Below are 27832 nucleotides of genomic sequence, written 5' to 3'. Positions count from 1 at the left end.
GGGAAGGAATTCTTCTCTGTGAGGATGGTGAGGCCCTGGAAGGGATTTCCCAGAGAAACTCTGGCTACCTGGAGCTCACCTGGTGACCAGGAGAGCCAGAGGGAGCATCCCCTGGGAATGGCAGGATACAGCTTGGAGCTGAGTGGGTTCCTTGTGGAGCTTCCATAGGGACCCCCCCAGTGCCTTCTCCCACAGGGATAGGCTGGGAGAGCTGGGAATGTCCTTGAAGGCTTCAAAGAGACCTCAAAACCCCTTTTAGTGCCTTAAAGGGGCTCCAGGAGAGCTGGAGGGGGACGTGGGATCAGGTCTTCTGGGCAGGGAAGGGAGCTGGGGAATGAGCCTGTGGATATTCCAGGAGAGCTGGAGGGGGACTTGGGACAAGGGTTGGAGGGACAAGACGCAGGGAATGGCTTCTACTGGAAAAGTGGAGATTTAGGTGGGGTATTGGGAAAAATTTCCTCCCTGTGGGGTTATCCCAGCCCTGGGCTCAGGTCTGCTGGCAGGGGAGGCAGCTGGGGAAGGAGCCTGTGGATATTCCTGGGCTGGAACACTCTTGGTGCCTCTCCCCTCCGCCTTCACTGGGTGCTGCACAAGGAGCCCCCCAAGGAGGAGGTGCTGGGAGGGGCTTGCTGGGGGCGTGGGCTCCCTGATCTCCGTGTCCCCATGATGTCCCCATGATGTCCCCATGGTGTCCCCATGGTGTCCCCATGGCCAGGATGTGAACCGGGAGCTGATGAGCCAGCAGGAAGCGTCTGCAGAGAAGCAGCAGCAGCCGCCCCCCGAGATGTTCGACTTCAAGATCAAATTTGCGGAGACAAAAGCTCACGCCAAGGTAGGGCCAGCAGGAGACCTGGGTGGGCTTATCCATGCACTGGGACAGGCTCCAGGGTATTCCCAGAGTTGTGGCTGTCCCTGGATCCCTGGAAGTGCCCAAAGCTAAGCTGGACAGGGCTTGGAGCAACCTGGGCTAGTGGGAGGTGTCCCTGCCCATGGATGGGGCTGGAATGAGATGGGCTTTAAGGTCCTTCTAGCCCAAACCTTCAGGATTTTGGAGCCCTTCTGCTCTGGAGTGATGCTGGGAGAGCTGGGAATGTTCCCCTGGAGAAGGGGAGGCTCTGGGGAGAGCTCAGAGCTCCTTGCAGGGGCTAAAGGGGCTCCAGGAGAGCTGGAGAGGGACTGGGGACAAGGCCTGGAGGGACAGGACACAGGGAATGGCTTCTACAGGGGAAGGGGAGATTTAGATGGGGTATTGGGGAAAAGTTGAGATGGTGAGGCCCTGGAAGGGATTTCCCAGAGAAACCCTGGCTACCCCACCCCTGGAAGTGCCCAAGGCCAGGCTGGAGCACCCTGAGATGGAGGAAGGTGTCCCTGCCCATGGCGTGGGGTGACACTGGGTGGGCTGGGAGATCCCAGCCATGCCTTGAGGCATTCTCCAAGGAGCAGCATTCCATGATTGATCCCCCTGGGCTGGGCTGTGCCAGGGAGGCCCTGGAGCAGGCGGGTGACTCTCAGTGTCCCTCAGGCCATCGAGATGGAGCTGCGGCAGATGGAGGTGCAGCAGGCCAACCGCCACGTGTCCCTGCTGACCTCCTTCATGCCCGACAGCTTCCTGCGGCACGGCGGCGACCACGACTGCGTCCTGGTGCTCCTGCTCATCCCACGCCTCATCTGCAAGGTGGGACAGCCTGGGGACAGCCCCTGCATGGGAAACAACACCTTTGTCCCCAGGGGATTTGGGGTGTTTAGTGTTGGAGAACTTGCCAGAGTTCTGGAGTGAGTGGAGGTGCCATCCCTGGAGGGATTCTGGTGGGATAATGGGAAAATTCCTTCTGGAAAGAGGTGTGCAGGCCTGGCTCAGGACAGTGTGGAGTCCCCATCCCTGGGGGATTTAGCAGCCCTGTGGATGTGGCACTTGGGGACAATGTGGATTCTTCATCCCTGGGGGATTTAGCAGCCCTGTGGATGTGGCACTTGGGGACAATGTGGAGTCCCCAAGACAGTGTGGAGTCCCCATCCCTGGGGAGATCTAACAGCTCTGTGGATGTGGCACTTGGGGACAATGTGGAGTCCCCAGGACAGTGTGGAGTCCCCATCCCTGGGGAGATCTAACAGCTCTGTGGATGTGGCACTTGGGGACAATGTGGAGTCCCCAGGACAGTGTGGAGTCCCCATCCCTGGGGAGATCTAACAGCTCTGTGGATGTGGCACTTGGGGACAGTGTGGAGTCCCCAGGACAGTGTGGAGTCCCCATCCCTGGGGGATTTAGCAGCCCTGTGGATGTGGCACTTGGGGACAGTGTGGAGTCCCCAGGACAGTGTGGAGTCCCCATCCCTGGGGGATTTAGCAGCTCTGTGGATGTGGCTCAGGACAGTTGAGTCGCCATCCCTGGGGGATTTATCAGCTCTGTGGATGTGGCACTTGGGGACAGTGTGGAGTCCCCAGGACAGTGTGGAGTCCCCATTCCTGGGGGGATTTAACAACCCTGTGGATGTGGCACTTGGGGACATCGTCAGTGGTGGCGCTGGGGGAACAGTTGGACTCTGTGGTCTTAAGGGACTTTTCCAACCTAAGTAGTTCCATGATTCCACACTTATAAAATGGTCTGGGACAAGGGAAGGGGAGGAAGCAGCCAGGGGTGGTGGGAGCACTCAGGGTCACTTTGCCAGGACAGGTGGCATTTTGGGGCTGCAGGGCTGTTACCCACGGCTCAGCAGGACACAGCAGGGAGGGAAGCACGGGATGATGCCCTGAAGGATTTCCCTGTGCCCCCCCAGGCCGAGCTGATCAGCAAACAGGCGCAGGAGAGGTTCGAGCTGAGCGAGAGCTGCGCGGAGCGGGCGGGGCTGCGCGGAGCCCCCGGGGAGCAGCTCAGCTTCGCCGCCGGCCTCGTCTACTCGCTGAGCCTGCTGCAGGCCACGCTGCACAAATACGAGCAGTGAGTACCGGCCCCGCCCGTCCCGCCCTCCCGGGCGGAGTTCCGGGCGTTCGGGGAGCCGGGCTGGGAAAGGCCGGTGGGGTCGCTGTTATTGCCTTGCCATGGGGTCCTTGCTCTGTGTGTCCTTCCCAAGGGATGGCATGGGAAGGGATGTGGGGAGAAGAAGCAGTGGGATCCATTTCTCCATGAGCTCTCTGTGTCCCTCAAGAGATCACATGGGATCTTGGGAACTGGGCTGGGAAAAAGTTCTGAGATCCCTTTCTCTGTGACCTCTCAGTGTCCCTCTCAAAGGGTGACTTGGGAAGGGATTTTGGGAGCCAGGCTAGAAAAAAGCAGGGACAGCCTTTTATAACCTTATGAGAATCCCCTTCTCTGTGACCTCTGCGTGTCCTTCCCAAGAGATGACACATGAAGGAATTTTGGGATCTAAACTAGAGTGGAAGGATGGGTTCCCATTCTCCTTCTCAAGAGGTGACACGTGAAGGAATCTTGGGAACCAGTCTAGAAAAAAGCAGCAGGATCCCCTTCTCTGTGACTTCTCTGTCCTTCCCAAAGGGTGATATGAGAAGGAATTTTGGGAGCCAGGCTAGAAAAAAGCAGTGGGATCCCTTTATTTCCTTGTGAAGATCCCTTTCTCTGTGACCTCTGTGTGTCCTTCCCAAGAGATGACACATGAAGGAAATTTGGGAGCCAATCTAGAAAAAACCAGCAGGGTTCCCTTCTCTGTGACCTCTGTGTGTCCTTCCCAAGGGATGGCATGGGAAGGGATGTGGGGAGAAGAAGCAGTGGGATCCATTTCTCCATGAGCTCTCTGTGTCCCTCAAGAGATCACATGGGATCTTGGGAACTGGGCTGGAAAAAAGTTCTGAGATCCCTTTCTCTGTGACCCCTCGGTGTCCCTCTCAAAGGGTGACTTGGGAAGGGATTTTGGGAGCCAGGCTAGAAAAAAAACAGCGGGATCCCTTTATTCCCTTGTGAGGATCCCCTTCTCCATGACCTCTTTGTGTCCCTCTCAAAGGGTGACTTGGGAAGGGATTTTGGGAGCCAGGCTAGAAAAAAACAGCAGGGTTCCCTTCTCTGTGACCTCTGCGTGTCCTTCCCAAGAGATGACACATGAAGGAATTTTGGGATCTAAACTAGAGAAGAAGGATGGGTTCCCATTCTCCTTCTCAAGAGGTGACACATGAAGGAATGCTGGGATCCAGTCTAGAAAAAAGCAGCAGGATCCCCTTCTCTGTGACTTCTCTGTCCTTCCCAAAGGGTGATATGAGAAGGAATTTTGGGAGCCAAGCTAGAAAAAAAGCAGTGGGATCCCTTTATTTCCTTGTGAAGATCCCCTTCTCTGTGACCTCTGCGTGTCCTTCCCAAGAGATGACACATGAAGGAAATTTGGGATCTAAACTAGAGTAGAAGGATGGGTTCCCATTCTCCTTCTCAAGAGTGACACATGAAGGAATGCTGGGATCCAGTCTAGAAAAAAGCAGCAGGATCCCCTTCTCTGTGACCTCTGTGTGTCCTTCCCAAGAGGTGACACATGAAGGAATTTTGGGATCCAGGCTAGAGAAGAAGGATGGGTTCCCATTCTCCTTCTCAAGAGGTGACACATGAAGGAATTTTGGGAGCCAGGCTACAAAGAAGCCTCAGGATCCCCTTATTCCCTGGTGGGGGTTCCCATCTCCATGACCCTCCTGGTGTCCTCCTGGGAAGGAGCTCCAGCCCCAGCCAGGTCACAGCCGTGTCCCTGTCCCCAGGCCAGCGACGCCTCAGGGCTCTGATTTCCCACGCCCTGCCCAGAGGTGCCCCCAGCCCCTTGTCCCTGTCCCCTCAGGGCCCTGAACCGCTGCAGTGTGGAGGTGTACAAGAAGGTGGGGACCCTGTACCCCGAGATGAGCGTCCACGAGCGCTCCCTGGACTTCCTGATCGAGCTGCTCCACAAGGACCAGCTGGACGAGACCGTCAACGTGGAGCCGCTCACCAAGGCCATCAAGTACTACCAGGTGGGGCTGGTGGCACTGGGGGCAGGTGCCACCTCACCTGTTGGACGTGGATCAGCTCCTTTTGGCAGCCCTTTCCTTTGGGTGTTGTCACCCAAAGGTGACCATGGCTGTGTCCCCTGCTCTGTGTCCATCCCACATTCCTCCCTTCCACGCTGCTCACCTGTGGGGTTAAGCACCCCCAGCTCTTTTGGGGCACTGTTGTTACTTCCATTTTAAAAATGGCCCAAACCCTCAAAATTTGGGGGGTTTTTTTGAGTGTTCCCACATTGGATTTTTTCCATGTGGGTGCTGATCCTGCCATTCCCACAGCACCTGTACAGCATCCACCTGGCTGACCAGGCTGAGGACTGCACCCTGCAGCTGGCTGACCACATCAAGGTGAGTGGGGACAACCCCACCTCTGTGTCCACAGGATCCCTGTGGGAGGGGAGGTGCCCCTGCTGCCACTCCCCAGTACGGCCACTCTTCCCCGGTGATGGCACTGGGGTCAGGGAATGGGGACATGGGGACGAGAAGAGCGGGAGCGGGAATGTGGGGACACTCCTGTCTCAGGGTGGGGGTTGTATCCTGGATTTCCCAAGGGAAGAACCAGAGTCCTGCACCCTTGGATAAAACCAAACCAGACCAGAAACAGCCTGACTGCCTCAGCCCGTGTCCCTGCTCCTGGAAATCATGGGGTGGTGGCAGGGTACATGCTGGAATTCCTGGCACTGAAACCCTGGTGTGCCCTGGGACCCCTGTCCCTGTCCCTGTCCCTGTGCTGAGGGTCCCTGTGCCTGTGCCCACAGTTCACTCAGAGTGCCTTGGACTGCATGGGGGTGGAGGTGTGCCGGCTGCGGGCCTTCCTCCAGGTAGGATCTTCCTCCAGGTAGGATCTTCCTCCAGGTAGCACCTGCCAGCATGGCTGGGCACATGCCAGCTTCCTGCTGTCCCCGTGTCCCTCTGTCTGAGATCCCTTCTTGTCCCTCTGTCTGAGGTCCTTCCCTGTCTCTCATGTCCCTCTCAGGTCGCTCTCTGTCCGTGTGTCTGTCAGAGTTCCCCCTCCCTAAGGTCCCTCTGTGTCCCCTTATCCCTCTGAGGTCCCTCCATGTCCCTCTCTCTCCCTGTGACCTTCTGAAGTCACTCTGTCTACAGTCCCTCTGTGTCCCCATGTCCCTCTGAGGTCCATCTCTCTAAGGTCCCTCTGTGTCCCCATGTCCCTCTGTTCCCTGTGTCCCTCTAAGGTCCCTCTCTGTCCCCATGTCCCTCTGAGGTTCCCTCTCTCCAAGGTCCCTCTCTGTCCCCATGTCCCTCTGTTCCCTGTGTCCCTCTAACGTCCCTCTCTGTCCCCATGTCCCTCTGAGGTTCCCTCTCTCCAAGGTCCCTCTCTGTCCCCATGTCCCTCTGTTCCTGTGTCCTTCTGAGGTCCCTCACTCTCTCTGTGTCCCTTTGAGGTTCCTTCTCTCTGAGGTCCCTTTGTGTCCCCAAGTTCCCCCATTCCTGTGTCCTTCTAAGGTCCTGCTCTCTCTCTGTGTCCCTCTAAGGTCCCTCTCTCTAAGGTCCCTCTGTGTCCCCATGTCCCACGTCCCAGTGTCCCTCTGAGATCCATCTGAGTCCCTCTATCCCTGTGCCCCTCTGTGTCCCCACGCCCCTCTGATGTCCCCACATGCCCGTGTCCCTCTGAGGTGCCTCTGTGTCCCCAGGCCGGGCAGGAGGCAGCAGACCTGGCCATCCTGCTCAAGGACCTGGAGACGTCCTGCAGCGACATCCGCCAGTTCTGCAAGAAGATCCGGCGCCGCATGCCGGGCACGGACGCGCCGGGAATCCCGGCGGCCCTGGGCTTCGGGCCACAGGTGAGGGGACAGGGACACCCTCAGGCCACCCCTCAGGCACCAACTGGGAGCTGTGGGATGCACTGGGCCGGCAGCAAACACCCCAGGGAAGCTGGGCAGCAGCTCAGGGCAGAGGGAGGTGGTGTGAGCTGAGCTGGGATCGTGGAATCAGGGATTGGTTTAGGTTGGAAAATCCCTGGGAGATCCCTGAGTCCAGCCGTGCCCCAGCACTGCCAAGGCCATCCCTGGGAGATCCCTGAGTCCAACTGTGCCCCAGCACTGCCAAGGCCATCCCTGGGAGATCCCTGAGTCCAACTGTGCCCCAGCACTGCCAAGGCCATCCCTGGGAGATCCCTGAGTCCAGCAGTGCCCCAGCACTGCCAAGGCCATCCCTGGGAGATCCCTGAGTCCAGCAGTGCCCCAGCACTGCCAAGGCCATCTCTGGGAGATCCCTGAGTCCAGCCATGCCCCAGCACTGCCAAGGCCATCCCTGGGAGATCCCTGAGTCCAACCATGCCCCAGCACTGCCAAGGCCATCCCTGGGAGATCCCTGAGTCCAACCATGCCCCAGCACTGCCAAGGCCATCCCTGGGAGATCCCTGAGTCCGACCACGCCCCAGCACTGCCAAGGCCATCCCTGGGAGATCCCTGAGTCCAGCAGTGCCCCAGCACTGCCAAGGCCATCCCTGGGAGATCCCTGAGTCCAACCATGCCCCAGCACTGCCAAGGCCATCACTGACCATGTCCCCAAGTGGATGTTAAATCCCCCCAGGGTTGGGGACAACTCTTCCCAGGAGGAATTTTCCCAATATGCAACCTGGCCCAGCCTGAGGCCGTTCCTCTCACCCTGTCCCCGTTCCCTGGGATAAGATCCCAAATCTGTCCCCCCCTGGCTGTCCCCTCCTGTCAGGGAGTTGTGCAGAGCCACAAGGTCCCCCTGAGCCTCCTTTGCTCCAGGCTGCCTCAGCTGCTCCTGGAGCTCCTTGCCTGGACACGATGGATGTGGCACCTGGATTTTGAGTTCCCGTCTCTGATAAAGACCTGGATTCACACCCAGACCCATCCCCTCCATCTTCCCGTTATTTCCCCCAATCCTGGTGACAATCCCAGGACTCCAGGAGCCCCCGTGTCCGTGCCCTCCCCAGCGACCCTCTGTGCCCTGGCAGGTGTCGGAGACGCTGCTGGAGTGCCGCAAGCACCTGACGTGGGTGGTGGCCGTGCTGCAGGAGGTGGCGGCGGCCGGGGCGCAGCTGATCGCGCCGCTGGCCGAGAACGAGGGGCTGCCCGCGCCGCGCCTCGAGGAGCTGGCCTTCAAAGTCAGCGAGCAGGTGGGCATCCGCCAGCGTGCCAGCTGGGCATCCTCCAGCATGCCGGGTGGGCATCCTCCAGCAGTACAGGTGGGCATCCTCCAGCATGCCGGGTGGGCATCCGCCAGCAGTACAGGTGGGCATCCTCCAGCATTCCCAGGTGGGCATCCGCCAGCATGCCGGGTGGGCATCCTCCAGCAGTACAGGTGGGCATCCGCCAGCAGTACAGGTGGGCATCCGCCAGCATTCCCAGGTGGGCATCCGCCAGCATGCCGGGTGGGCATCCTCCAGCAGTACAGGTGGGCATCCGCCAGCAGTACAGGTGGGCATCCGCCAGCATTCCCAGGTGGGCATCCTCCAGCAGTACAGGTGGGCATCCGCCAGCAGTACAGGTGGGCATCCTCCAGCATTCCCAGGTGGGCATCCGCCAGCATGCCGGGTGGGCATCCTCCAGCATGCCAGGTGGGACACTCTTCCCTCCATTCCCATCTGGGCATCCTCCAGCATTCCCAGGTGGGACATCCTTTCCACCAGTCGTAGGTTGAACATCCTTCATGATTCCCAGGTGGGACATCCTTCCCACCATTCCCAAGTGGGATGTCCTTCACCATTCCCAGGTAGAACATTCTTCACCATTCCCAGGTGGGACATCCTTCCCACCATTCCCAAGTGGGATGTCCTTCACCATTCCCAGGTGGGACATTCTTCCCACCATTCCCAGCTGGGCATCCTCCACCATTCTGAGGTGGGGCATTCTTCACCATTCCCAGCTGGGATGCCCTTCCCACCATTCCCAGGTGGGACATTCTTCCCACCATTCCCAGGTAGAACATCCTTCACCATTCCTGGGCAGGACATCCTTCCCACCATTCCCAGGTGGAACATCCCACCATTCCCAGCTGGGATGTCCTTCACCAGTCCCAGGTAGAACATCCTTCCCACCACTCCCAGGTGGGACATCCTTCACCATTCCTGGGCAGGACATCCTTCACCATTCCCAGGTAGAACATCCTTCACCATTCCTGGGCAGGACATCCTTCCCACCATTCCCAGGTGGAACATCCCACCATTCCCAGCTGGGATGTCCTTCACCAGTCCCAGGTAGAACATCCTTCCCACCACTCCCAGGTGGGACATCCCTCCCACCATTCCTAGGTGAGACATCCTTCACCATTCCCAGGTGGAACGTCCTCCACCATTCCTGGTAGAACACCCTTCCCACCATTGCCAGGTGGGATGTCCTTCCCACCATTCCCAGCTAGAGCACCCTTCCCCATTCCCAGGTGGGACATCCTTCACCATTCCCAGGTAGAACATCCTTCCCACTAGTCCCAGGTGGGACATCCCTCCCGCCATTCCTAGGTGGGACATCCTTCACCATTCCCAGGTGGAACACCCTTCCCACCATTCCCAGCTGGAGCACCCTTCCCACCATTCCCAGCTGGGACATCCTTGGTGAAGGGACAAGGAGTGGGTTCTGTGTAAATCATCCCCTTCTGTTTCATGTTGCTTGGATTTTTGTGTGTGCAGCTTTTTCTGCATTTTGTTGGTTGGATTTGTTGATGGAAGTGAAGGTTTGTGTTGGATGTGGATTTTAAGGATGATTCTTAAACATCAGAGAGACATTCTTAAAAATCAGAGGAACATCTTAACCATCAGAGGAACATCTTTAACCATCAGAGGGACACCTTAAAAATAAGGGAGAGATCCTTAAACACCAGAGGGACATTCTGAAAAATCAGAGGAACATCCTTAACCGTCAGAGGAACATCTTAAACATCGCAGGGACACCCTTAAACATCAGAGAAACATTTTAAACATCACAGGGACACTTTTAAACATCAGAGAGACATCTTTAAACACCAGAGGGACATCCTTAAAAATCAGAGGAACATCCTTAACCATCAGAGGGACCCCCTTAAACATCAGGGAGAGATCCTTAAACACCAGAGGGACATCCTTAAAAAGCAGAGGAACATCTTAAATGTCAGTGGGACATTTTAAAAATCAGAGGAACATCTTTAACCATCAGAGGAGCATCTTAAACACCGGAGGGACATCCTTAAAAATCAGAGGAACGTCTTTAACCATCAGAGGAACACCTTAAGCATCAGAGGGACACCCTTAGACTTCAGGGAGAGATCCTTAAACACCAGAGGGATATCCTTAAACATCAGAGGGACACTTTTAAACTTCAGGGAGACATCCTTAAATATCAGAAGGACATTTTAAATGCCAGGCTGACATCCTTAAAAATGAGAGAAACATCCTTAACCATCAGAGGGACATCTTAAACATCAGAGGAACATCTTAAACACGAGAGGGACACCCTTAAACATCAGAGGGAGATCCTTAAATATCAGAGTGATATCTTAAACATCCAAGGGACACTTTTAACCATCAGAGGGAAACACCAGTTGTGGGATGTGGGGACTGTGAGCCCAGCCCAGGGCCAGCAGCCAGCTCCTTCCTGTCCTTCCCAGATTTATGGCTCCCAGGGCATCAATCCCTACGAGTGCCTGCGCCAGTCCTGCAGCATCCTCATGGCCACCATGAACAAGATGGCCACGGCCATGCAGGAGGGCGAGTACGACGCCGACCGCCCGCAGAACAAGGTGGGCTGGGCTCTGTTCTGGTCACCAGCAGGCTCTGGGTGGCCAGCACGGGGAGTTGGGCAGCTGGGGTGTCTGGGATTCTCCCTAAAACCCCGATTGTCCCCCTGGTCCAGCCCACGCCGCCAGCGGAGCTCCGGGCGGCCGCGCTCCGGGCGGAGATCACGGATGCTGAGGGGCTGGGGCTGAAGCTGGAGGACAGGGAGACGGTCATCAAGGAGCTGAAGAAGTCCCTCAAGATCAAGGTGAGGTGTTCCTCACTGACCCCTGCCTTCCTGGCTCCTCCTCACCCATCCCTGCCTGTCCCTCACTGATCCCTGCTGTCCCTCACCCATCCCTGCCTGTCCCTCACCCATCCCTGCTGTCCCTTGCCCATCCCCGCTGTCCCTCACTGATCCCTGCTGTCCCTCACCCATCCCTGCTGTCCCTCACTGATCCCTGCTGTCCCTCACCCATCCCTGCTGTCCCTCACCCATCCCTGCCTGTCCCTCACCCATCCCTGCCTGTCCCTCACCCATCCCTGCCTGTCCCTCACCCATCCCTGCTGTCCCTCACCCATCCCTGCTGTCCCTCACCCATCCCTGCCTGTCCCTCATTGATCCCTGCTGTCCCTCACCCATCCCTGCTGTCCCTCACCCATCCCTGCCTGTCCCTCACCCATCCCTGCTGTCCCTCACCCATCCCTGCCTGTCCCTCACCCATCCCTGCTGTCCCTCACCCATCCCTGCTGTCCCTCACCCATCCCTGCTGTCCCTCACCCATCCCTGCCTGTCCCTCACCCATCCCTGCTGTCCCTCACCCATCCCTGCTGTCCCTCACTGATCCCGGCTGTCCCTCACCCATCCCTGCTGTCCCTCACCCATCCCTGCTGTCCCTCACCCATCCCTGCTGTCCCTCACTGATCCCTGCCTGTCCCTCACCCATCCCTGCTGTCCCTCACCCATCCCTGCCTGTCCCTCACCCATCCCTGCCTGTCCCTCACCCATCCCTGCCTGTCCCTCACCCATCCCTGCTGTCCCTCACTGATCCCTGCCTGTCCCTCACCCATCCCTGCCTGTCCCTCACCCATCCCTGCTGTCCCTCACCCATCCCTGCTGTCCCTCACCCATCCCTGCTGTCCCTCACTGATCCATGCTGTCCCTCACCCATCCCTGCCTGTCCCTCACCCATCCCTGCTGTCCCTCACCCATCCCTGCTGTCCCTCACCCATCCCTGCCTGTTCCTCACTGATCCCTGCCTGTCCCTCACCCATTCCTGCCTGTTCCTCACTGATCCCTGCCTGTCCCTCACCCATCCCCGCTGTCCCTCACTGATCCCTGCCTGTCCCTCACCCATCCCCGCTGTCCCTCACCCATTCCTGCTGTCCCTCACCCATCCCTGCTGTCCCTCACCCATCCCTGCTGTCCCTCACTGATCCATGCTGTCCCTCACTGATCCCTGCCTGTCCCTCACCCATCCCCGCTGTCCCTCACCCATCCCCGCTGTCCCTCACCCATCCCTGCCTGTCCCTCACCCATCCCTGCTGTCCCTCACCCATCCCTGCTGTCCCTCACCCATCCCTGCCTGTCCCTCACCCATCCCCGCTGTCCCTCACCCATCCCTGCTGTCCCTCACTGATCCCTGCCTGTCCCTCACCCATCCCTGCTGTCCCTCACCCATCCCCACCTTCCTGGCTGCTGTGGGATTCATCTCCACACTCCTTCTGACTTCCTACCTGTGGAGATGCTGATCCCAAGCCCCATCCAGATCTCCTGGGGATGTTTTTCCCATGGGCAGGGAGGTGCTGCCGTCCAGATCTTGGGGTGCTCAGGGTGGAAGCTGTTCTGGGCTCCAGCCATGGTGATTTGGGGTCTCTGGGGAGCTGTTCTGGGTTCCAGCTCTGGGTGTTGGTGATTTGGGGGCTCTGAGGAGCTGTTCTGGGTTCCAGCTGTGGTGATTTGGGAGCTCTCAGGAGCTGTTCTGGGTTCCAGCCATGGTGATTTGGGGTCTCTGGGAAGCTGTTCTGGGTTCCAGCTGTGGGTGTCAGTGATTTGGGGGCTCTCAGGAGCTGTTCTGGGCTCCAGCCATGGGTGCTGGTGATTTGGGATCTCTGGGAAGCTGTTCTGGGTTCCAGCTGTGGGTGTCAGTGATTTGGGGTCTCTGGGGAGCTGTTCTGGGTTCCAGCTGTGGGTGCTGGTGATTTGGGGTCTCTCAGGAGCTGTTCTGGGTTCCAGCTGTGGGTGTTGGTGATTTGGGGTCTCTCAGGAGCTGTTCTGGGTTCCAGCTCTGGGTGTCAGTGATTTGGGGTCTCTCAGGAGCTGTTCTGGGTTCCAGCTGGGTGTCAGTGATTTGGGGTCTCTCAGGAGCTGTTCTGGGCTCCAGCCGTGGGTGCTGGTGATTTGGGGTCTCTCAGGAGCTGTTCTGGGCTCCAGCTGTGGGTGCTGGTGATTTAGGGGCTCCCCCAGCTCCCCGATTCCCTCCCTGCTGCCCCTGCAGGGCGAGGAGCTCAGCGAGGCCAACGTGCGGCTCAGCCTGCTGGAGAAGAAGCTGGACAGCGCCTCCAAGGACGCCGACGACCGCGTGGAAAAGATCCAGACCAAGCTGGACGAGACCCAGACGCTGCTCAAAAAGAAGGAGAAGTGAGTTTGGAACGGGGCTGGGGGTGTGGAGCTCATCCAGGGGAAGCCACGGAGCTGCTCCAAGAGCTGGGTTCCCTCTGCTTGGAGCCAGCTGGGAGAGCTGGGAATGCTCACTTGGAGAGGAGAAGGATCCATGGAGAGCTCAGAGGCTCCTCTGGGGCCTGAAGGGGCTCCAGGAGAGCTGGAGGGGGGACAAGGGATGCAGAGACAGGATAAAGGGTCCCGGCCAAGCAGCATCCCTGGCCTCACACATCCCTCCCTCCCTCCCTCTCTCCGTGTGCTCTCCCCAGGGAGTTCGAGGAGACCATGGACGCTCTCCAGGCTGACATCGACCAGCTGGAGTCGGAGAAGGTGGAGCTGAAGCAGCGCCTCAACAGCCAGTCCAAGAGGACGATCGAGGGGCTGCGGGGAGCTCCGCCCTCGGGCGTGGCCTCCATCGTGTCCGGCATCGCCGGGGGTGAGGGACAGCCGCGGGGCCGGGGTGTGCTCCTGCCGGGCTGGTGGGGGACCGGGAGTGTGGGAATGGAGCTCCCACAGAGCCGCAGCCTCTGCCGCACTCCCAGTGCTGCCTCCGGGCAATGGTGCTGGCACCTTCTCATTCCCAAGGGAGCAGGAGCGGCTCCGTGCTGAGCCCTGGCTCTGGGCCAGCATTGCAGGGCCCTGCTGGGGGCACTGCCAGCTGCTGGCAACGGGGTCAGCCCCAGGTGTGGCCCTGGGAGCCCGGAGCTGCTCCAGGCACAGCTCCTCTCCCACCCAATCCCGGGATTTAACCCTGATTTCTCTCGTCTCTCCCTGTGCTGCAGAGGAGCAGCAGCGAGGTACGGACACACCTGCATGCAGCACGGGGGGTGCAATCCCAGCCCCCCAAACCCTGGGAGCTCCGGGGGGGCCAGGGATGGATCCAGGTCCTGCTGGGAGCCTGCTGGGCCTGGGGGCTCCAGGGGGCCGGGAAGGGAGGGATGGGCATGGAACTGTGATGGGTGTGGAGATGGAGAGCTTGGGAAGGGGCACTGGGAGTGCTGGGACTGCTCCAGGGGGGTGCCATGTGTTGGTGACAGTGCCCTGTGCCAGTGACAGGGGTGGCAGTGCTGATGGCAGTGCTGATGGCAGTGCCCTGTGCCAGTGACAGGGGTGGCAGTGCTGATGGCAGTGCTGATGGCAGTGCCCTGTGCCAGTGACAGGGGTGGCAGTGCTGATGGCAGTGTCCTGTGTTGGTGACAGTGCCCTGTGCCAGTGACAGGGGTGGCAGTGCTGATGGCAGTGTCCTGTGTTGGTGGCAGTACTGATGGCAGGGCCCCGTGTTGGTGACAGTGCCCTGTGTTGGTGACAATGCTGATAGCGGTGCCCTGTGCCACCGTCGGGGTGGCAGTGCCCCTCTGCCACTGTGACAGGTGGCAGTGCTGATGGCAGTGCTAATGGCAGTGCCTTCTGCCACTGTCAGGGGTGGCAGCACCGATGGCAGTGCCTTGTGTTGGTGACAGGGGTGGCAGTGTTGGTGACAGTGCTGATGTCACTGCCCTTTGTTGGTGGTGCCACTGTCACAGGTGGCAGTGCTGATGGCAGTGCCCTGTGCCACCGTCACAGGTGGCAGTGCTGATGGCCATGTCCCTGTGTTGGCAACAGTGTCCCTGTGTTGGTGGCAGTGCTGATGGCAGTGCCCTGTGCAGGTGGCAGTGCTGATGGCCATGTCCCTGTGTTGGTGGCAGTGCCGCGTGTGGCAGTGATGGCCCTGTGTGTGGCAGTGCTGATGGCCATGTCCCTGTGTTGGTGGCAGTGCCCTGTGTTGGTGGCAGTGCTGATGGCCGTGTCCCTGTGCCACCATCATGGGTGACAATGCTGATGGCCGTGTCCCTGTGCAGGTGGCAGTGCTGATGGCCGTGTCCCTGTGTTGGGGCAGTGTGTGTCCCCGTGTGTGGCAGTGCTGATGGCCATGTCCCTGTGTTGGCAACAGTGTCCCTGTGTTGGTGGCAGTGCTGATGGCAGTGCCCTGCGCAGGTGTCGGTGCTGATGGCCGTGTCCCTGTGTGTGGCAGTGCCCTGTGTGTGTGGCAGTGCTGATGGCCATGTCCCTGTGTTGGTGGCAGTGCCCTGTGTGTGATGGCCGTGTGGCCGTGTCCCTGTGCAGATGGCAGTGCTGATGGCCGTGTCCCTGTGCAGGTGGCAGTGTGTGTCCCTGTGTGTGGCAGTGCTGATGGCTGTGTGGCCGTGTCCCTGTGCAGGTGGCAGTGCTGATGGCCGTGTCCCTGTGTTGGTGGCAGTGCCCTGTGTTGGTGGCAGTGCCCTGTGTGTGATGGCCGTGTGGCCGTGTCCCTGTGCAGGTGTCGGTGCCGGGCAGGTGCCGGGCGGTGGCTCTGGCCCCGTGCAGGTCAAGGACTCTCCCCTGCTGCTGCAGCAGATCGACGCCCTGCAGCTCTCCCTGAAACACCTCAAGAACGAGAACAACCTGCTCAAGGTGGGGGAACGGGCTGGGGTCCTGTGGGATGGGGTAAATGTGGGATGGGATAAATGTGGGATGGGATAAATGTGGGATGGGATAAATGTGGGATGGGGTCCATGTTGGATGGGATCCATGTGGGATGGGGTCCTGAGGGATGGGATCCATGTGGGATGGGATCCATGTGGGATGGGATAAATGTGGGATGGGGTCCATGTTGGATGGGATCCATGTGGGGTGTGATTCCTGTGGGATGGGATTCCTGTGGGATGGGATCCTGTGGGATGGGATAAATGTGGGATGGGATCCATGTGGGATGGGATCCATGTGGGATGGGATAAATGTGGGATGGGATTCCTGTGGGATGGGATAAATGTGGGATAGGGTCCTGTGGGATGGGATCTCCACGGGATGGGATCCAGGTGGGATGGGATCTATATGGGATGAGATCCATGTGGGACGTGATCCATGTGGGATGTGATTCCTGTGGGATGGGGTCCATGTGGGATGTGTTCTGGATGAGATGTGATCCCCATGGGATAGGATCTGGGTGGCATGTGCCATGTGGGATGGGATCCCCATGGGATGAGATCTCCATGTGATGAGATCCAGGTGGGATGTGATCCTTGTGGGATGTGATCCTTGTGGGATGGGGTCCTTGTGGGATGGGGTCCCCGTGGGATGGGATCTGGGTGGGATGTGTCATGTGGGATGGGATCCCCATGGGATGAGATCCAGGTGGGATGTGATCCTTGTGGGATGTGGGATGAGCTGGAGAACAGGCTCTCATCAGGAGTGCTCCAGGGGAAGGGGCTGAGGGCAGGGTCAGCACTGGGAGCTGGGCGTGCTGGTGGAACTGGGGGTGCTGCTGCTGTCCCTGCCAGCCCTGTCCCCTCAGTGCAGAAGCCACCGGCACAATCTGATTGATTCATTGATTGATTGATTGATTAATGAACACCCCACCCATGGGGCACAGCAGCAGATAACCCAATTAACCAACTATTCTAATGGATATTAATTGTAATGGATGGGATGGAGCAGCTCGTTAAATCCATCCGGCCCCACATGCAAGGAATCCCCATGGGGCCCATCCCTGCTGTCCTTGGCAGCGTTTCCCCCCCTGCTTTCCTGCTTTCCCCCTTTCCCTGGTGTTTCCCCCATTTCCCACACCCCTCACTGGGATTCCATGGTGCCAGGGTGCCCAGATGAAGCTGGAGCTGGCCAGCCTGGCACCCCTGCAGGTGCTGTGCATGGCCATGGCACAGCGTTTCACCCCCATTTCCCCCTTTCCCCGGTGTTTCCCCATTTCCTGTGCCCCTCACTGTGGTTTCTGTGGTGCCCAGATGAAGCTGGAGCTGGCCAGTCTGGCACCGCTGCAGGTGCCGCGTGTGGCCACGGCACAGCGTTTCACCCCCATTTCCCCCTTTGCCCGCTGTTTCCCCATTTCCTGTGCCCCTCACTGTGGTTTCTGTGGTGCCAGGGTGCCCAGATGAAGCTGGAGCTGGCCAGCCTGGCACCCCTGCAGGTGCCACGCGTGGCCGTGGCGCGGGAGCGGCCGCCCGAGGCGCTGCCCACGCAGAGCCTGTACCGCAAGACCACGCAGCTGCTGGAGACCCTGTACCAGCTCAGCGCCAACGCCAAGGTGCTGGACATGAGGCAGAGCAAGTCCAGTAGGTCCTACAAAAACTTTCCTTGGGGTTTGGGGGGTCTGGGGCACCCCTGTGTGGTCCCTCTGCCTGTGGTGGGGCTCGCTGCGGGGTGGCACCTGCTCTGCTGCCAGCAGCTTTGGGGTGTTTGGCTTGAGGGACAGTCCCTGTGTTGGGGACATGGCTCAGTGTCCAGGGGATGAGCTGCTCCAGGGTGGCTCAGCCTCTCCTTGTTGGGGAGCCCCCCAAGCCCTGAAATCGCCCTGGTGCTAATCCAAGGGGGTCAGAACTCCTCCAGAACCTACCCAGTGCCAACCCAAGGAGATCCAACCCCCCAAAACCCGCTGGGTGCCAGCCTGAGGAAATCAAACCTCCTTGAAATCCCCTGGTACCAGCCTGACACAGTCAAACCCCCCCAGAACCAACCCAGTAACAACCTGAGGAGGTAAAATTCCCCCAAAACCTGCCCAGTACCAACCTGAGGGGGTCAAACCTCCCCAAAACCCACCTGGTACCAACCTGAGGAAGTGAAAACCCCCAAAACCCACCTGGTACCAACTTGAGGAGATCAAACCCCCAAAACCCACCCAGTGCCAACCTGAGAAGGTCCAAACCCACCTGGTGCCAGCCAGAGGAGTTCAATCCCCCCAGAACCCTGGGGGTGCCAGCCTGAGGAGATCAAACCCCATGAAATCCCCTGGTACCAACCCGAGGGGGTCGAACTCCCCAAAACCCACGCGGTACCAACCTGAGGAGGTAAAAATCCCCAAAAACCTGCCCAGTACCGATGTGAGGAGTTCAATCCCCCCAGAACCCTGGGGGTGCCAGCCTGAGGGGGTGCCAGTGCTGAGCTGTGTCCGTGCCCCCCCGGCCCATCCCTCCCTTCCCGTTGTCCGCAGCGAGGAGCTCCTCGGCGCGGCTGCTGGAGCAGACAGCCCGGCTCTGCGCCCTCAAGAACTCCATCGACGCCCTGAAGGTGAGCAAGGGCCTTCTCCAGCACTGGGGGGACCTGGGGGCACCCCCAGCCCAGCCCTGCAGTCCCCAGGCTGGGGCTGGTGGCACCTGGTGGCAGTGAGGGGACGAGGTGCTGCCCATTCCCGTTCCCATTCCCGTTCCCATTCTCCTCCCACAGCAGTGGGGTTTGACCCCTCTGGTTCCTGCCCAGGGTGGGTTTTGGGGCTCGGGGGGTGAGTGAGGAGGGTCCCCCGGGGTGGGTTTTGGGGTGACCTTGCTGTGCCCCAGGACGACACGCTGCGGGAGATGGTTCAGCAGCAGCCGGGCGCCGGCGTCTCCACCACCTTCGGCACCTTCCCGTCCTCCTCCTTCCTGAAGGTGAGAGCCCAGCCTGAGGGACCCCAGTCCTGAGGGACCCAATCCTGAGGGACCCCAGTCCTGAGGGATCCAGTCCTGAGGGACCCAATCCTGAGGGACCCCAATCCTGAGGGACCCCAGTCCTGAGGGACCCCAATCTGAGGGACCCCAGTCCTGAGGGACCCCAGTCCTGAGGGACCCAATCTGAGGGACCCCAGTCCTGAGGGACCCAATCTGAGGGACCCCAATCCTCAGGGACCCAATCTGAGGGACCCCAGTCCTCAGGGACCCAATCCTGAGGGACCCAGTCCTGAGATACCCAATCCTGAGGGACCCCAATCCTGAGGGACACCAGTCCTGAGGGACCCCAGTCCTGAGGGACCTCAATCTGAGGGATCCAATCCTGAGGGACCCAGTCCTGAGGGACCCCAGTCCTGAGGGATCCAATCCTGAGGGACCCCAATCCTGAGGGACCCAATCCTGAGGGACCCCAATCTGAGGGATCCAATCCTGAGGGACCCAATCCTGAGGGACTCCAATCCTCAGGGACCCCAATCCTGAGGGACCCCAATCCTGACGGACCCAGTCCTGAGGGACCCCAGTCCTGAGGGACCCAATCCTGAGGGATCCAATCCTGAGGGACCCCAATCTGAGGGATCCAATCCTGAGGGACCCCAATCTGAGGGACCCCAGTCCTGAGGGACCCCAATCTGAGGGACCCAATCCTGAGGGACCCCAATCTGAGGGATCCAATCCTGAGGGACCCAATCCTGAGGGACCCCAGTCCTGAGGGACCCAATCCTGAGGGATCCAATCCTGAGGGACCCCAATCTGAGGGATCCAATCCTGAGGGACCCCAATCTGAGGGACCCCAGTCCTGAGGGACCCCAATCTGAGGGACCCAATCCTGAGGGACCCCAATCTGAGGGATCCAATCCTGAGGGACCCAATCCTGAGGGACCCCAGTCCTGAGGGACCCCAATCCTGAGGGACCCAATCCTGAGGGACCCAATCCTCAGGGACCCAATCTGAGGGACCCAGTCCTGAGGGACCCCAATCTGAGGGACCCCAGTCCTGAGGGACCCCCCAGCTCTGAGGGCCCCAGCTCTGAGGCACCCCAATCCAAAAGAAGTCCCCTAATCTCGAGGGACCCCCATTCCTGAGGGAGCCCCAATTCCAAGAGATGCCAGTCACAAAAACCCCCATTCCTGAGGGACCCCAGCTCTGAGGCGCCCCAATCCTGAGGGACCCCAGTCCCAAGGAATCGCCCCAATCCTGAGGGACCCCAATATCAAGGGATCCCCTGTACCTGAGGAACCCAAATCCCAAGGAATCACCAATCTCAAGGAACCCCCATTCCTGAGGGCCCCCCAATTCCGAGGGACTCCAGTCCTGAGGGAGCCCCAATCCTGAGGGACCCCAGTCTTAAAGAATCCCCAATCCTGCGGGAACCCCAATCCCAAGAGATGCCAGTCACAAAAACCCCCATTCCTGAGAGCCCCCCAATTCTGAACGACCCTAGTCCTGAGGGACCCCAAATCTCAAGGGATCCCCTGTACGTGAGGGACCCCAATCCCAAGAGACCCCCAATCTCGAGAGACCCCCATTCCTGAGGGAACCCCGATTCCAAGAGACGGCAGTCACAAAATCCCCCCATTCCTGAGAGCCCCCCAATTCCAAGGGACTCCAATCCTGGAGGAACCCCCAATCCTGAGGGACCCCAATCTTAAGGGGTCCCCAATTCCAAGAGACGCCAGTGACAAAAACTGCCATTCCTGAGAGTCCCCCAATTCTGAGGGACCCCAGTCCCGAGGAACCCTGAATCTCTAAGGGATCCCCAGTCCTGAGGGACCCCCAATTCTAAGAGACACCAGTCACAAAAAACCCTGTTCCTGAGGGACCCCAATGTCAAGGAACCCCCAGTCCTGAGGGACCCCAATCTCAAGGAACACCCAATCCTGAGGGAACCCCAATTCCAAGAGATGCCAGTCACAAAAACTCTCGTTCCTGAGAGTCCCCCAGTTCTGAGTGACCCCAATCCTGAGGGACCCCAGTCCCAAGAAACTCCAACTCTTGAGGGGCCCCAATCCATGCCAAGGTACCCCTGTTCCCAATCCCCAGTTTTGAGGCACCCCCTGTTCTGCCAAACTCCAATCCCGAGGGATCCCCCATTCCGGGGCATGGGGTGGGTGAGGACCCCCTGCTCCACCCAGCACCGCCCCCCAGGTCCCACCCCCTTGGGGACACTGTGAGCATGGCACTGTCCCCTTGGGGACACCCTGAGCGTGTGGCTGTCCCCTTGGGGACACTGTGAGCATGGCACTGTCCCCAAGGGGACACTGAGAGGGTGTCACTGTCCCCTTGGGGACACTGTGAGGGGTGTCACTGTCCCCTTGGGGGACACCCTGAGCGTGTGGCTGTCCCCTTGGGGACACTGTGAGCGTGTCACTGTCCCCTTGGAGGACACCGTGAGGGTGTCACTGTCCCCTTGGGGACACTGTGAACGTGTCACTGTCCCCTTGGGGACATTGTGAGGGTGTCACTGTTCCCTTGGGGACACTGTGAGCATGTGGCTGTCCCCTTGGGGACACTGTGAGCGTGTCACTGTCCCCTTGGGGGACACCCTGAGCGTGTGGCTGTCCCCTTGGGGACACTGTGAGCATGGCACTGTCCCCTTGGGGACACTGAGAGGGTGTCACTGTCCCCTTGGGGACACTGTGAGCGTGTCACTGTCCCCTTGGGGACACTGTGAGCATGGCACTGTCCCCTTGGGGACACCGTGAGCGTGTGGCTGTCCCCTTGGGGACAGTGTGAGCGTGTGGCTGTCCCCTTGGGGACACTGTGAGCGTGTCACTGTCCCCTTGGGGACACCGTGAGCGTGTCACTGTCCCCTTGGGGACACTGTGAGCATGGCACTGTCCCCTTGGGGACACCGTGAGGGTGTCACTGTCCCCTTGGGGACACTGAGCGCGTGGCTGTCCCCGCAGGCCAAGCAGGAGCAGGCGCAGGGCCCGGCGCTGTGCGGGCGGGTGACGATCCCGTGCGCTCCGGGGCACGGCCAGGCGCACCGGGTGCTGCTCACCCCGGACCTGCTGCAGCACCTCCGCCAGCACTTCGTGGCCTGACCGGCCCGAGGGACCCCGGCCCGCCGTCCCCTCCCTCGGGACCCTCCGTTCGCTCCCCCCTGCCCGGCCCCGCTCGCGGCGGCAGCCGGAGCCGCTTCCCCCGGGGCGATCCGGGCCCCCCGCGCTGCTCTCGGACACTACGGAACCCCCCGGGACCCCCCGGATCCCCCCGCGCTCCCGGCATCCAATAAAACTCCCCTGGACGCGCTGCCTGCGCCTGGAACCGGGCACCGGGCGGGGACACGGGAGGGGACACGAGGGGCTTCGGGTGGGACACGGGGGAGCATAAAAGGGACTGGGGGGGTCACGGAAGGGGACCGGGGGTCACAGGAGGGACCCGAGAGGGGCACTGGGAGTCCCGGAGGGGACTGAGGACCCCCGGGCTGTCACAGAGAGCTCCAGGATGGAACCAAGGGGACATTTGGGGATCCTGGGGTGGCACCGGGAGTGCTGGGGGACATTTGGGGGTCCCGGGTGGGACCAGGGGACACTTGGAGGGCACTGAGGGTCCCCAGAGGGCACCGGGAGGAGGCGCAGGGCCATTGGGAGTTCAGGGTTGTCACCGCGGGGCCATTGGGGGTCCGGGGGTGGCACCGCGGGGCCATTGGGGGTTCAGAGTTGTCACCGCGGGGCCATTGGGGGTCCGGGGGTGGCACCGCAGGGCCATTGGGGGTCTGGGGGGGGCACCGCAGGGCCATTGGGGGTTCAGGGTTGGCACCGCGGGGACATTGGGGGTTCAGGGTTGTCACCGCAGGGCCATTGGGGGTCCGGGGGGGGCACCGCGGGGACATTGGGGGTCCGGGGGTGGCACCGCGGAGACATTGGGGGTTCAGGGGTGTCACCGCAGGGCCATTGGGGGTCCGGGGGGGGCACTGCGGGGCCATTGGGGGTTCAGGGGTGTCACCGCGGGGCCATTGGGGGTTCAGGGTTGTCACCGCAGGGCCATTGGGGGTTCAGGGTTGTCACCGCAGGGCCATTGGGGGTCCGGGGGTGGCACCGCGGGGACATTGGGGGTTCAGGGTTGTCACCGCAGGGACATTGGGGGTCCGGGGGTGGCACCGCGGGGACATTGGGACATTGTGGGGGGGCGGCTCCCGCCACGTGCGGCCGCGCGCGCACCGAGCAGCGCGGGAAGGGGCGGGGCAGGGGCTCGCGCGCGAGGCTGCCATTGGTTGGCGCGCAGGAAAAGGCGGGAGGGAACGCCCCCTCCCGGCTCTGATTGGCAGGCGCCGCTGAGGGGACGGGGTTAGTCCCTCCTCTGCCTGATTGGCTGCGGGGCGGGCCCATTGAGGGCGGCTTGCGGTGATTGGCGGAGAGCGCGGCGCAGTGGGCGATGATTGGTGGAGGAGGGAGGAGACGGAGTTCCGGCGGGGAGAGCGCGTCAGTTCCGGACGGCGGCGGCGGCGGGAGGACGATGGTGAGTGAGGGGACGGGCCCGGGCCGCATCCGCCGCCATCGGGCGTGGGGAGGGACCCAGGAGCTCCCTCCGACCGTATCGGGACGCGCCGGGACCGGCGGGAGGCCGGGGGAGCCGCATCGCGCCGGGCCGGGCGCGGGGATGGGCGGGAGCGCGGCGCCGGTGCCGCCCCCGGTGAACGGAGCCCTCGGTGCCGCAGGTGCTGCTGCACGTGCTGTTCGAACATGCGGCCGGGTACGCGCTGTTCGCCGTGCGGGAGGTGGAGGAGATCGGCATGCTGCTGCCGCAGGTACCGCAACGGCGGGAGCGGGGAGGAACGGGAGGGGAACGGGGGGGAGAGGCGGGAACGGCGGGGGGAGGCGGGGACGGGGGGGCCAGGAGAGGACACACCGGGAGCAGGGACGGAGAGAGGCGGAAGGACCGGGGAGGCGGGGTGGTGGCGGTGCCGGGGCCGTTCCCCGTGCCCGGTGTGACCGGAGCCCCCGTCCCGGTTGCCCCCGGTTGCAGGTGGAGGAGAGCGTCCTCACGCTGGGCAAGTTCCACAACGTGGTGAAGCTCGTGGCGTTCTCGCCGTTCCGCTCGGCGCAGAGCGCGCTGGAGAACATGAACGCCGTGTCCGAGGGTGAGCGCGGCGGGGCCGGGGACACCGGGAGCCCCCCCCCGTACCGCGGGGACCGCGCTGAGCCCCCCCTGTCCCGCAGGAGTCCTGCACGAGGACCTGCGGCTGCTGCTGGACACGGCGCTGCCCCCCAAGAGGAAGAAGGTGCTGCTGGGGGTGGGCGATGCCAAGATGGGCGCGGCCGTGCTGGAGGAGCTGGGGGTGCAGTGCCAGACCGGGGGCGTCGTGGCCGAGCTCATGCGAGGTGAGAGGGGACAGAGGGGACAGGGGGCGTTTCTGGGGTGCTGGGAGGGGTAAGGAGCGGGGGGACGCGGTGCTGTGGCTGTGAGGTGTCCCTGGGGTGCACGTGGTGGCACTGTTGTCCCCTGTGGTGGCACCGTTGTCCCCCGTGTCCCCGCAGGGATCCGGCTGCACTTCCCGGCGCTGGTCCGGGGCCTCACGGCGCAGTCGGCGGCCAAGGCCCAGCTGGGGCTCGGCCACAGCTACTCCCGGGCCAAGGTGAAGTTCAACGTGCACCGGGTGGACAACATGATCATCCAGTCCATCAGCCTGCTGGACCAGCTGGACAAGGACATCAACACCTTCTCCATGCGTGTCCGGTCGGTGGGGATGGGTTTTGGGGGGTTTGAAGGGTTTGGGGGTCCCCTTTGCCCTCCCCATGCTTACCACAGGCGGCTGCTGCTGCTCCGGCCGCCTGTACAGACCGGGGAGGGACAGCAGCTCCCCAGGGGACACTGGCCGGGCCTCAGGGCCACGGCGTGGACCAGGGGGGACATCGGGGACGTGGCGGGGACACACGGAGCCGGCTGGGCCTGGGTGGCAGCGGTGACCGTGTGCTGTCCCCGCAGGGAGTGGTACGGGTATCACTTCCCCGAGCTGATCAAGATCGTGCCCGAGAACTCCATGTACTGCCGGGTGGCCAAATTCATCGGGAACCGCCGCGAGCTGAGCGAGGAGAGCCTCGAGGGGCTGGAGGAGATCGTCATGGACAGCGCCAAGGCCCAGGCCATCCTGGAGGCCTCCCGCTCCTCCATGGGTGAGAAAGGCTCTCAGGGACACCGGGGGGGCCTGGCCAGGTGCCCAGCGCTGCCACTGACCCCGTGCCACCGCCAGGCATGGACATCTCTCCCCTGGACCTCATCAACATCGAGAGCTTCTCGCGCCGCGTCATCTCGCTGTCCGACTACCGCAAGGGGCTGCAGGAGTACCTGCGCTCCAAGATGAGCCAGGTGGCCCCCAGCCTGTCTGCCCTCATCGGGGAGGTGGTGAGTGTCCCCAGAGTGTCTCCCCTGTCACCTCCCCGGCTTGGAGATGATGTCAGAGTGAATCTGTCAATCCACTGAGTTGTGCTGCTGACACTTGCACTGCTGATCCCGGCCTGGGGGGACTCCCTGTGCCCTCGGGGGGTTCAGAGCCCCCTGTAACCCCCCCTGTGCCGTCCCCCAGGTGGGTGCCCGCCTCATCTCGCACGCTGGCAGCCTGACCAACCTGGCCAAGTACCCGGCATCGACGGTGCAGATCCTGGGGGCGGAGAAGGCCCTGTTCAGGTACCCGGGGCGGTCGCGGTGATGGCGGCCGAGGGGCAGCGGCCGTGACCCGCCGGGGGTGAGCAGCCGGCCCCAGTCTGAGCGACCCCCGGAGCACGGCGGGCTGGGGAGGGGCTGTCCGGGGTGGGGGTGGCACTCGGGGGTCCTGACCCCTCCCTGGGCGCTCGCAGGGCGCTGAAGACGCGGGGGAACACCCCCAAGTACGGCCTCATCTTCCACTCCACCTTCATCGGGCGCGCCGCCGCCAAGAACAAGGGGCGGATCTCGCGCTACCTGGCCAACAAGTGCACCATCGCCTCGCGCATCGACTGCTTCTCAGGTGGGCTGGGGGGCACAAACAGGGTGGGCACTGTCACGGTGGGCACTGTCACTCGGTGCCAGGTGGGCACGGGAGGGCGCTCAGGGCATTCGGGGCCGCTCTGCCGTGATGGGAACATTTTTCGTCAACAGCATCTCACCCCGGTGAATGGTGACTCCTGTGGGCTGAGCAGAGCGCGGGGGGCTCTCGGGGGGTTTGGGGGTGCAGGGTCGGTGCTGAGCCCCCCCCGTGCCCTCCCCACAGAAGTCCCCACCAGTGTCTTTGGGGACAAGCTGCGGGAGCAGGTGGAGGAGCGCCTGGCCTTCTACGAGACCGGGGAGCCGCCCCGCAAGAACCTGGAGGTGATGAAGGAGGCCGTGGTGGAGGTGAGGATGGTGAGGGATGAAGAAGAGGGGTGAGGGTGACAAATGGAGGAGGAGGTGAGGTCTTGGGGCAGATGAAGATGGTGAGGTGCCAGGGCAGTGAAGATGGAGGTGAGGTGCAGGAAGAGTGAAGGAAGTGACCGAGGTGAGGTGCTGAGATGAAAACGATGAAGGTGTTGGGGTGATGAAGATGATGGAGGTGAGGCCTTAGGGGAGATAAAGATGGCAGCAATGAGGTACCAGAGGATGGAGATTGGGAATGGGAGGTGTAAGGGGGTGGAGGTGCTGGGATGGTGGAAGGTGCTGGTGGAGGTGATGAAGATGATGGTGAGGTGCTGGGGTGATAATGGCGAGATCCTGTGGTGATGAAGGTGATGGTGAGATGCTGGAGGGATGAAGGTGAAGGTGAGGTGCTGGGGGTGATGAAGGTGATGGTGAGATGCTCTGGTGATAAGGGTGTTGCTGGGGGGATGAAGCAGAGATCCTGTGGTGATGAAGGTGACGGTGAGATGCTGTGGTGATGCAGACGATGCTCAGGTGCTGGGGGGATGAAGATGAAGGTGAGGGCCCTGTCGGAGGTGATGTCACTGTGCCATCCTGACCCACTGTGGAGGCCAAAGACTGATTTAATGAGTCTGATCCGACCGGGGCCGGGTGTGGGGACAAACCCCGGGACCCTGCCCTGGCTCACGTGCCCTGCGTGTCCCCAGGCCAGCGAGGTGGTGGCTGAGGTGAAGAGGAGGCAGGAGAAGAAGGAGAAGAAGAGGAAGAAGAGGGAGAAGCGGCGGCTGGAGGCGCTGGCAGCAGCTGCTGAGGAGGCAGCAGAGAACTCGGTGATGGAGACAGAGGTGAGGGGAGGGGCTGAGACCCTTTTGGGGGGTCCTGGAGGGGTCTCTGTGCCCCAGGAGGGGAGGATGGGCTCAGAGCTGATGTGGGGCTCCCCTCCCTGCAGGAGAACGATGTGGGCACCAAGAAGAAGAAGAAAAAGAAGAAGCAGCAGCAGCAGCCAGAGGAGTCAGAAGCAGAGCCCGAGGAGAACGGGGTGGAGGAGGAGGAAGAGGAGGAGCCATCGCCCAAGAAGAAAAGGAAAGTCGTGGTAGAGCCTGAGGAGGAGGAGGAGGAGGAAAAGAAGAAGAAAAAGAAGAAGAAGAAGAAGGCAGCGGCTCAGGACTCAGAGGAGGATTAGGGAGCAGAGATGAGTCAGCACACGGACTGACAGACTGATGGACAGGCAGGAGCCAGGAGTGGCCACTCCCCTGCTCCCCTGGTGGCCCCAGCTGTGTGCTGTGCCACCGTGGCCACCTGGAACGTGTCACAGCCCCTGGTGGCCTGGGTGAGTCCCTGTGGCCAGCAGCAGCCCCTGGACTGTGCCTTACCGAGTGGAACTTCCAACCCCTGTCCCTTCCCTGGGGCCTGGGCTGTGCGGCTGTCCCCGGGCCATGTGGGGCTGTCCCCAGTGTGGGGCTGTCCACAGGCCTGTCTGTGTCCCCTCCTTGGCCGTGTGGGGCTGTCCACAGGCCGTGTCTGTGTCCCCTCCTTGGGGACATGGGGCCGTGTGGGGCTGTCCCCAGGCCTGTCTGTGTCCCCTCCTTGGGGACATGGGGCCGTGTGGGGCTGTCCCCAGGCCATCTGTGTCCCCTCCTTGGGGACATGGGGCCGTGAGGGGCTGTCCCCAGTGTGTGGGGCTGTCCCCAGGCCGTGTCCCCATGCCCGTGCAGTGCAGGGCTGCCCACACCCCAATAAAGGGCTGAGGTTGTTGCTGATCCCTCCTGT

At 61.4% G+C, this 27832-nt stretch overlaps 2 protein-coding genes and 2 non-coding genes across 9 annotated transcripts in view; all 4 read left to right on the top strand.

Annotated features, from left to right (window-relative positions):
- DCTN1 (dynactin subunit 1) overlaps positions 1–21877 on the top strand; it is a 77693-nt gene extending 55816 nt beyond the window's left edge. For 4 of the 6 annotated variants that reach the window (XM_058024686.1, XM_058024684.1, XM_058024683.1 and 1 more), the window contains 18 exons: positions 716–832; positions 1523–1675; positions 2775–2935; positions 4764–4932; positions 5242–5310; positions 5721–5783; positions 6615–6764; positions 7910–8071; positions 10534–10665; positions 10779–10907; positions 13138–13280; positions 13571–13737; positions 14084–14098; positions 15598–15731; positions 17194–17383; positions 18259–18335; positions 18602–18691; positions 21658–21877. In XM_058024686.1, the coding sequence (XP_057880669.1) occupies positions 716–832; positions 1523–1675; positions 2775–2935; positions 4764–4932; positions 5242–5310; positions 5721–5783; positions 6615–6764; positions 7910–8071; positions 10534–10665; positions 10779–10907; positions 13138–13280; positions 13571–13737; positions 14084–14098; positions 15598–15731; positions 17194–17383; positions 18259–18335; positions 18602–18691; positions 21658–21795 (2259 nt within the window). In that variant the 3' untranslated portion in view covers positions 21796–21877. The remainder of the gene's footprint in view (positions 1–715; positions 833–1522; positions 1676–2774; positions 2936–4763; positions 4933–5241; positions 5311–5720; positions 5784–6614; positions 6765–7909; positions 8072–10533; positions 10666–10778; positions 10908–13137; positions 13281–13570; positions 13738–14083; positions 14099–15597; positions 15732–17193; positions 17384–18258; positions 18336–18601; positions 18692–21657) is intronic. The other 2 variants (XM_058024682.1, XM_058024685.1) reach the window with 1 other exon arrangement.
- Positions 21878–23169: 1292 nt separating this feature from the next.
- Positions 23170–27482, top strand: NOP56 (NOP56 ribonucleoprotein). Its single transcript, XM_058024675.1, has 12 exons — positions 23170–23212; positions 23412–23501; positions 23720–23834; positions 23914–24075; positions 24232–24430; positions 24680–24867; positions 24945–25096; positions 25278–25378; positions 25549–25697; positions 25941–26062; positions 26770–26907; positions 27012–27482. The coding sequence occupies exons 1-12, from the start codon at positions 23210–23212 to the stop codon at positions 27243–27245; spliced, it is 1653 nt and encodes a 550-aa protein (XP_057880658.1). The 5' UTR covers positions 23170–23209; the 3' UTR covers positions 27246–27482.
- LOC131084189 (small nucleolar RNA SNORD56) lies at positions 25798–25869 on the top strand. The gene has a single exon (XR_009114529.1). It is a non-coding gene; the product is annotated as a small nucleolar RNA SNORD56 (small nucleolar RNA).
- Positions 26633–26701, top strand: LOC131084188 (small nucleolar RNA SNORD57). Its single transcript, XR_009114528.1, has one exon. It is a non-coding gene; the product is annotated as a small nucleolar RNA SNORD57 (small nucleolar RNA).
- Positions 27483–27832: the final 350 nt, after the last annotated feature.

The sequence above is a fragment of the Melospiza georgiana genome, chromosome 5, assembly GCF_028018845.1.
Source record: "Melospiza georgiana isolate bMelGeo1 chromosome 5, bMelGeo1.pri, whole genome shotgun sequence".
Taxonomy (NCBI): Eukaryota; Metazoa; Chordata; class Aves; order Passeriformes; family Passerellidae; genus Melospiza; species Melospiza georgiana.
This window is presented reverse-complemented; position numbering and strand designations above follow the sequence as displayed.

Excerpts from the sequence above, each read along its gene's own strand:
- NOP56 (XM_058024675.1), top strand. Across the intron at positions 23,835-23,913 it reads CATGAACGCCGTGTCCGAGG|GAGTCCTGCACGAGGACCTG; the intron begins GTGAGCGCGGCG and ends CCTGTCCCGCAG. Across the intron at positions 24,431-24,679 it reads ACCTTCTCCATGCGTGTCCG|GGAGTGGTACGGGTATCACT; the intron begins GTCGGTGGGGAT and ends CTGTCCCCGCAG.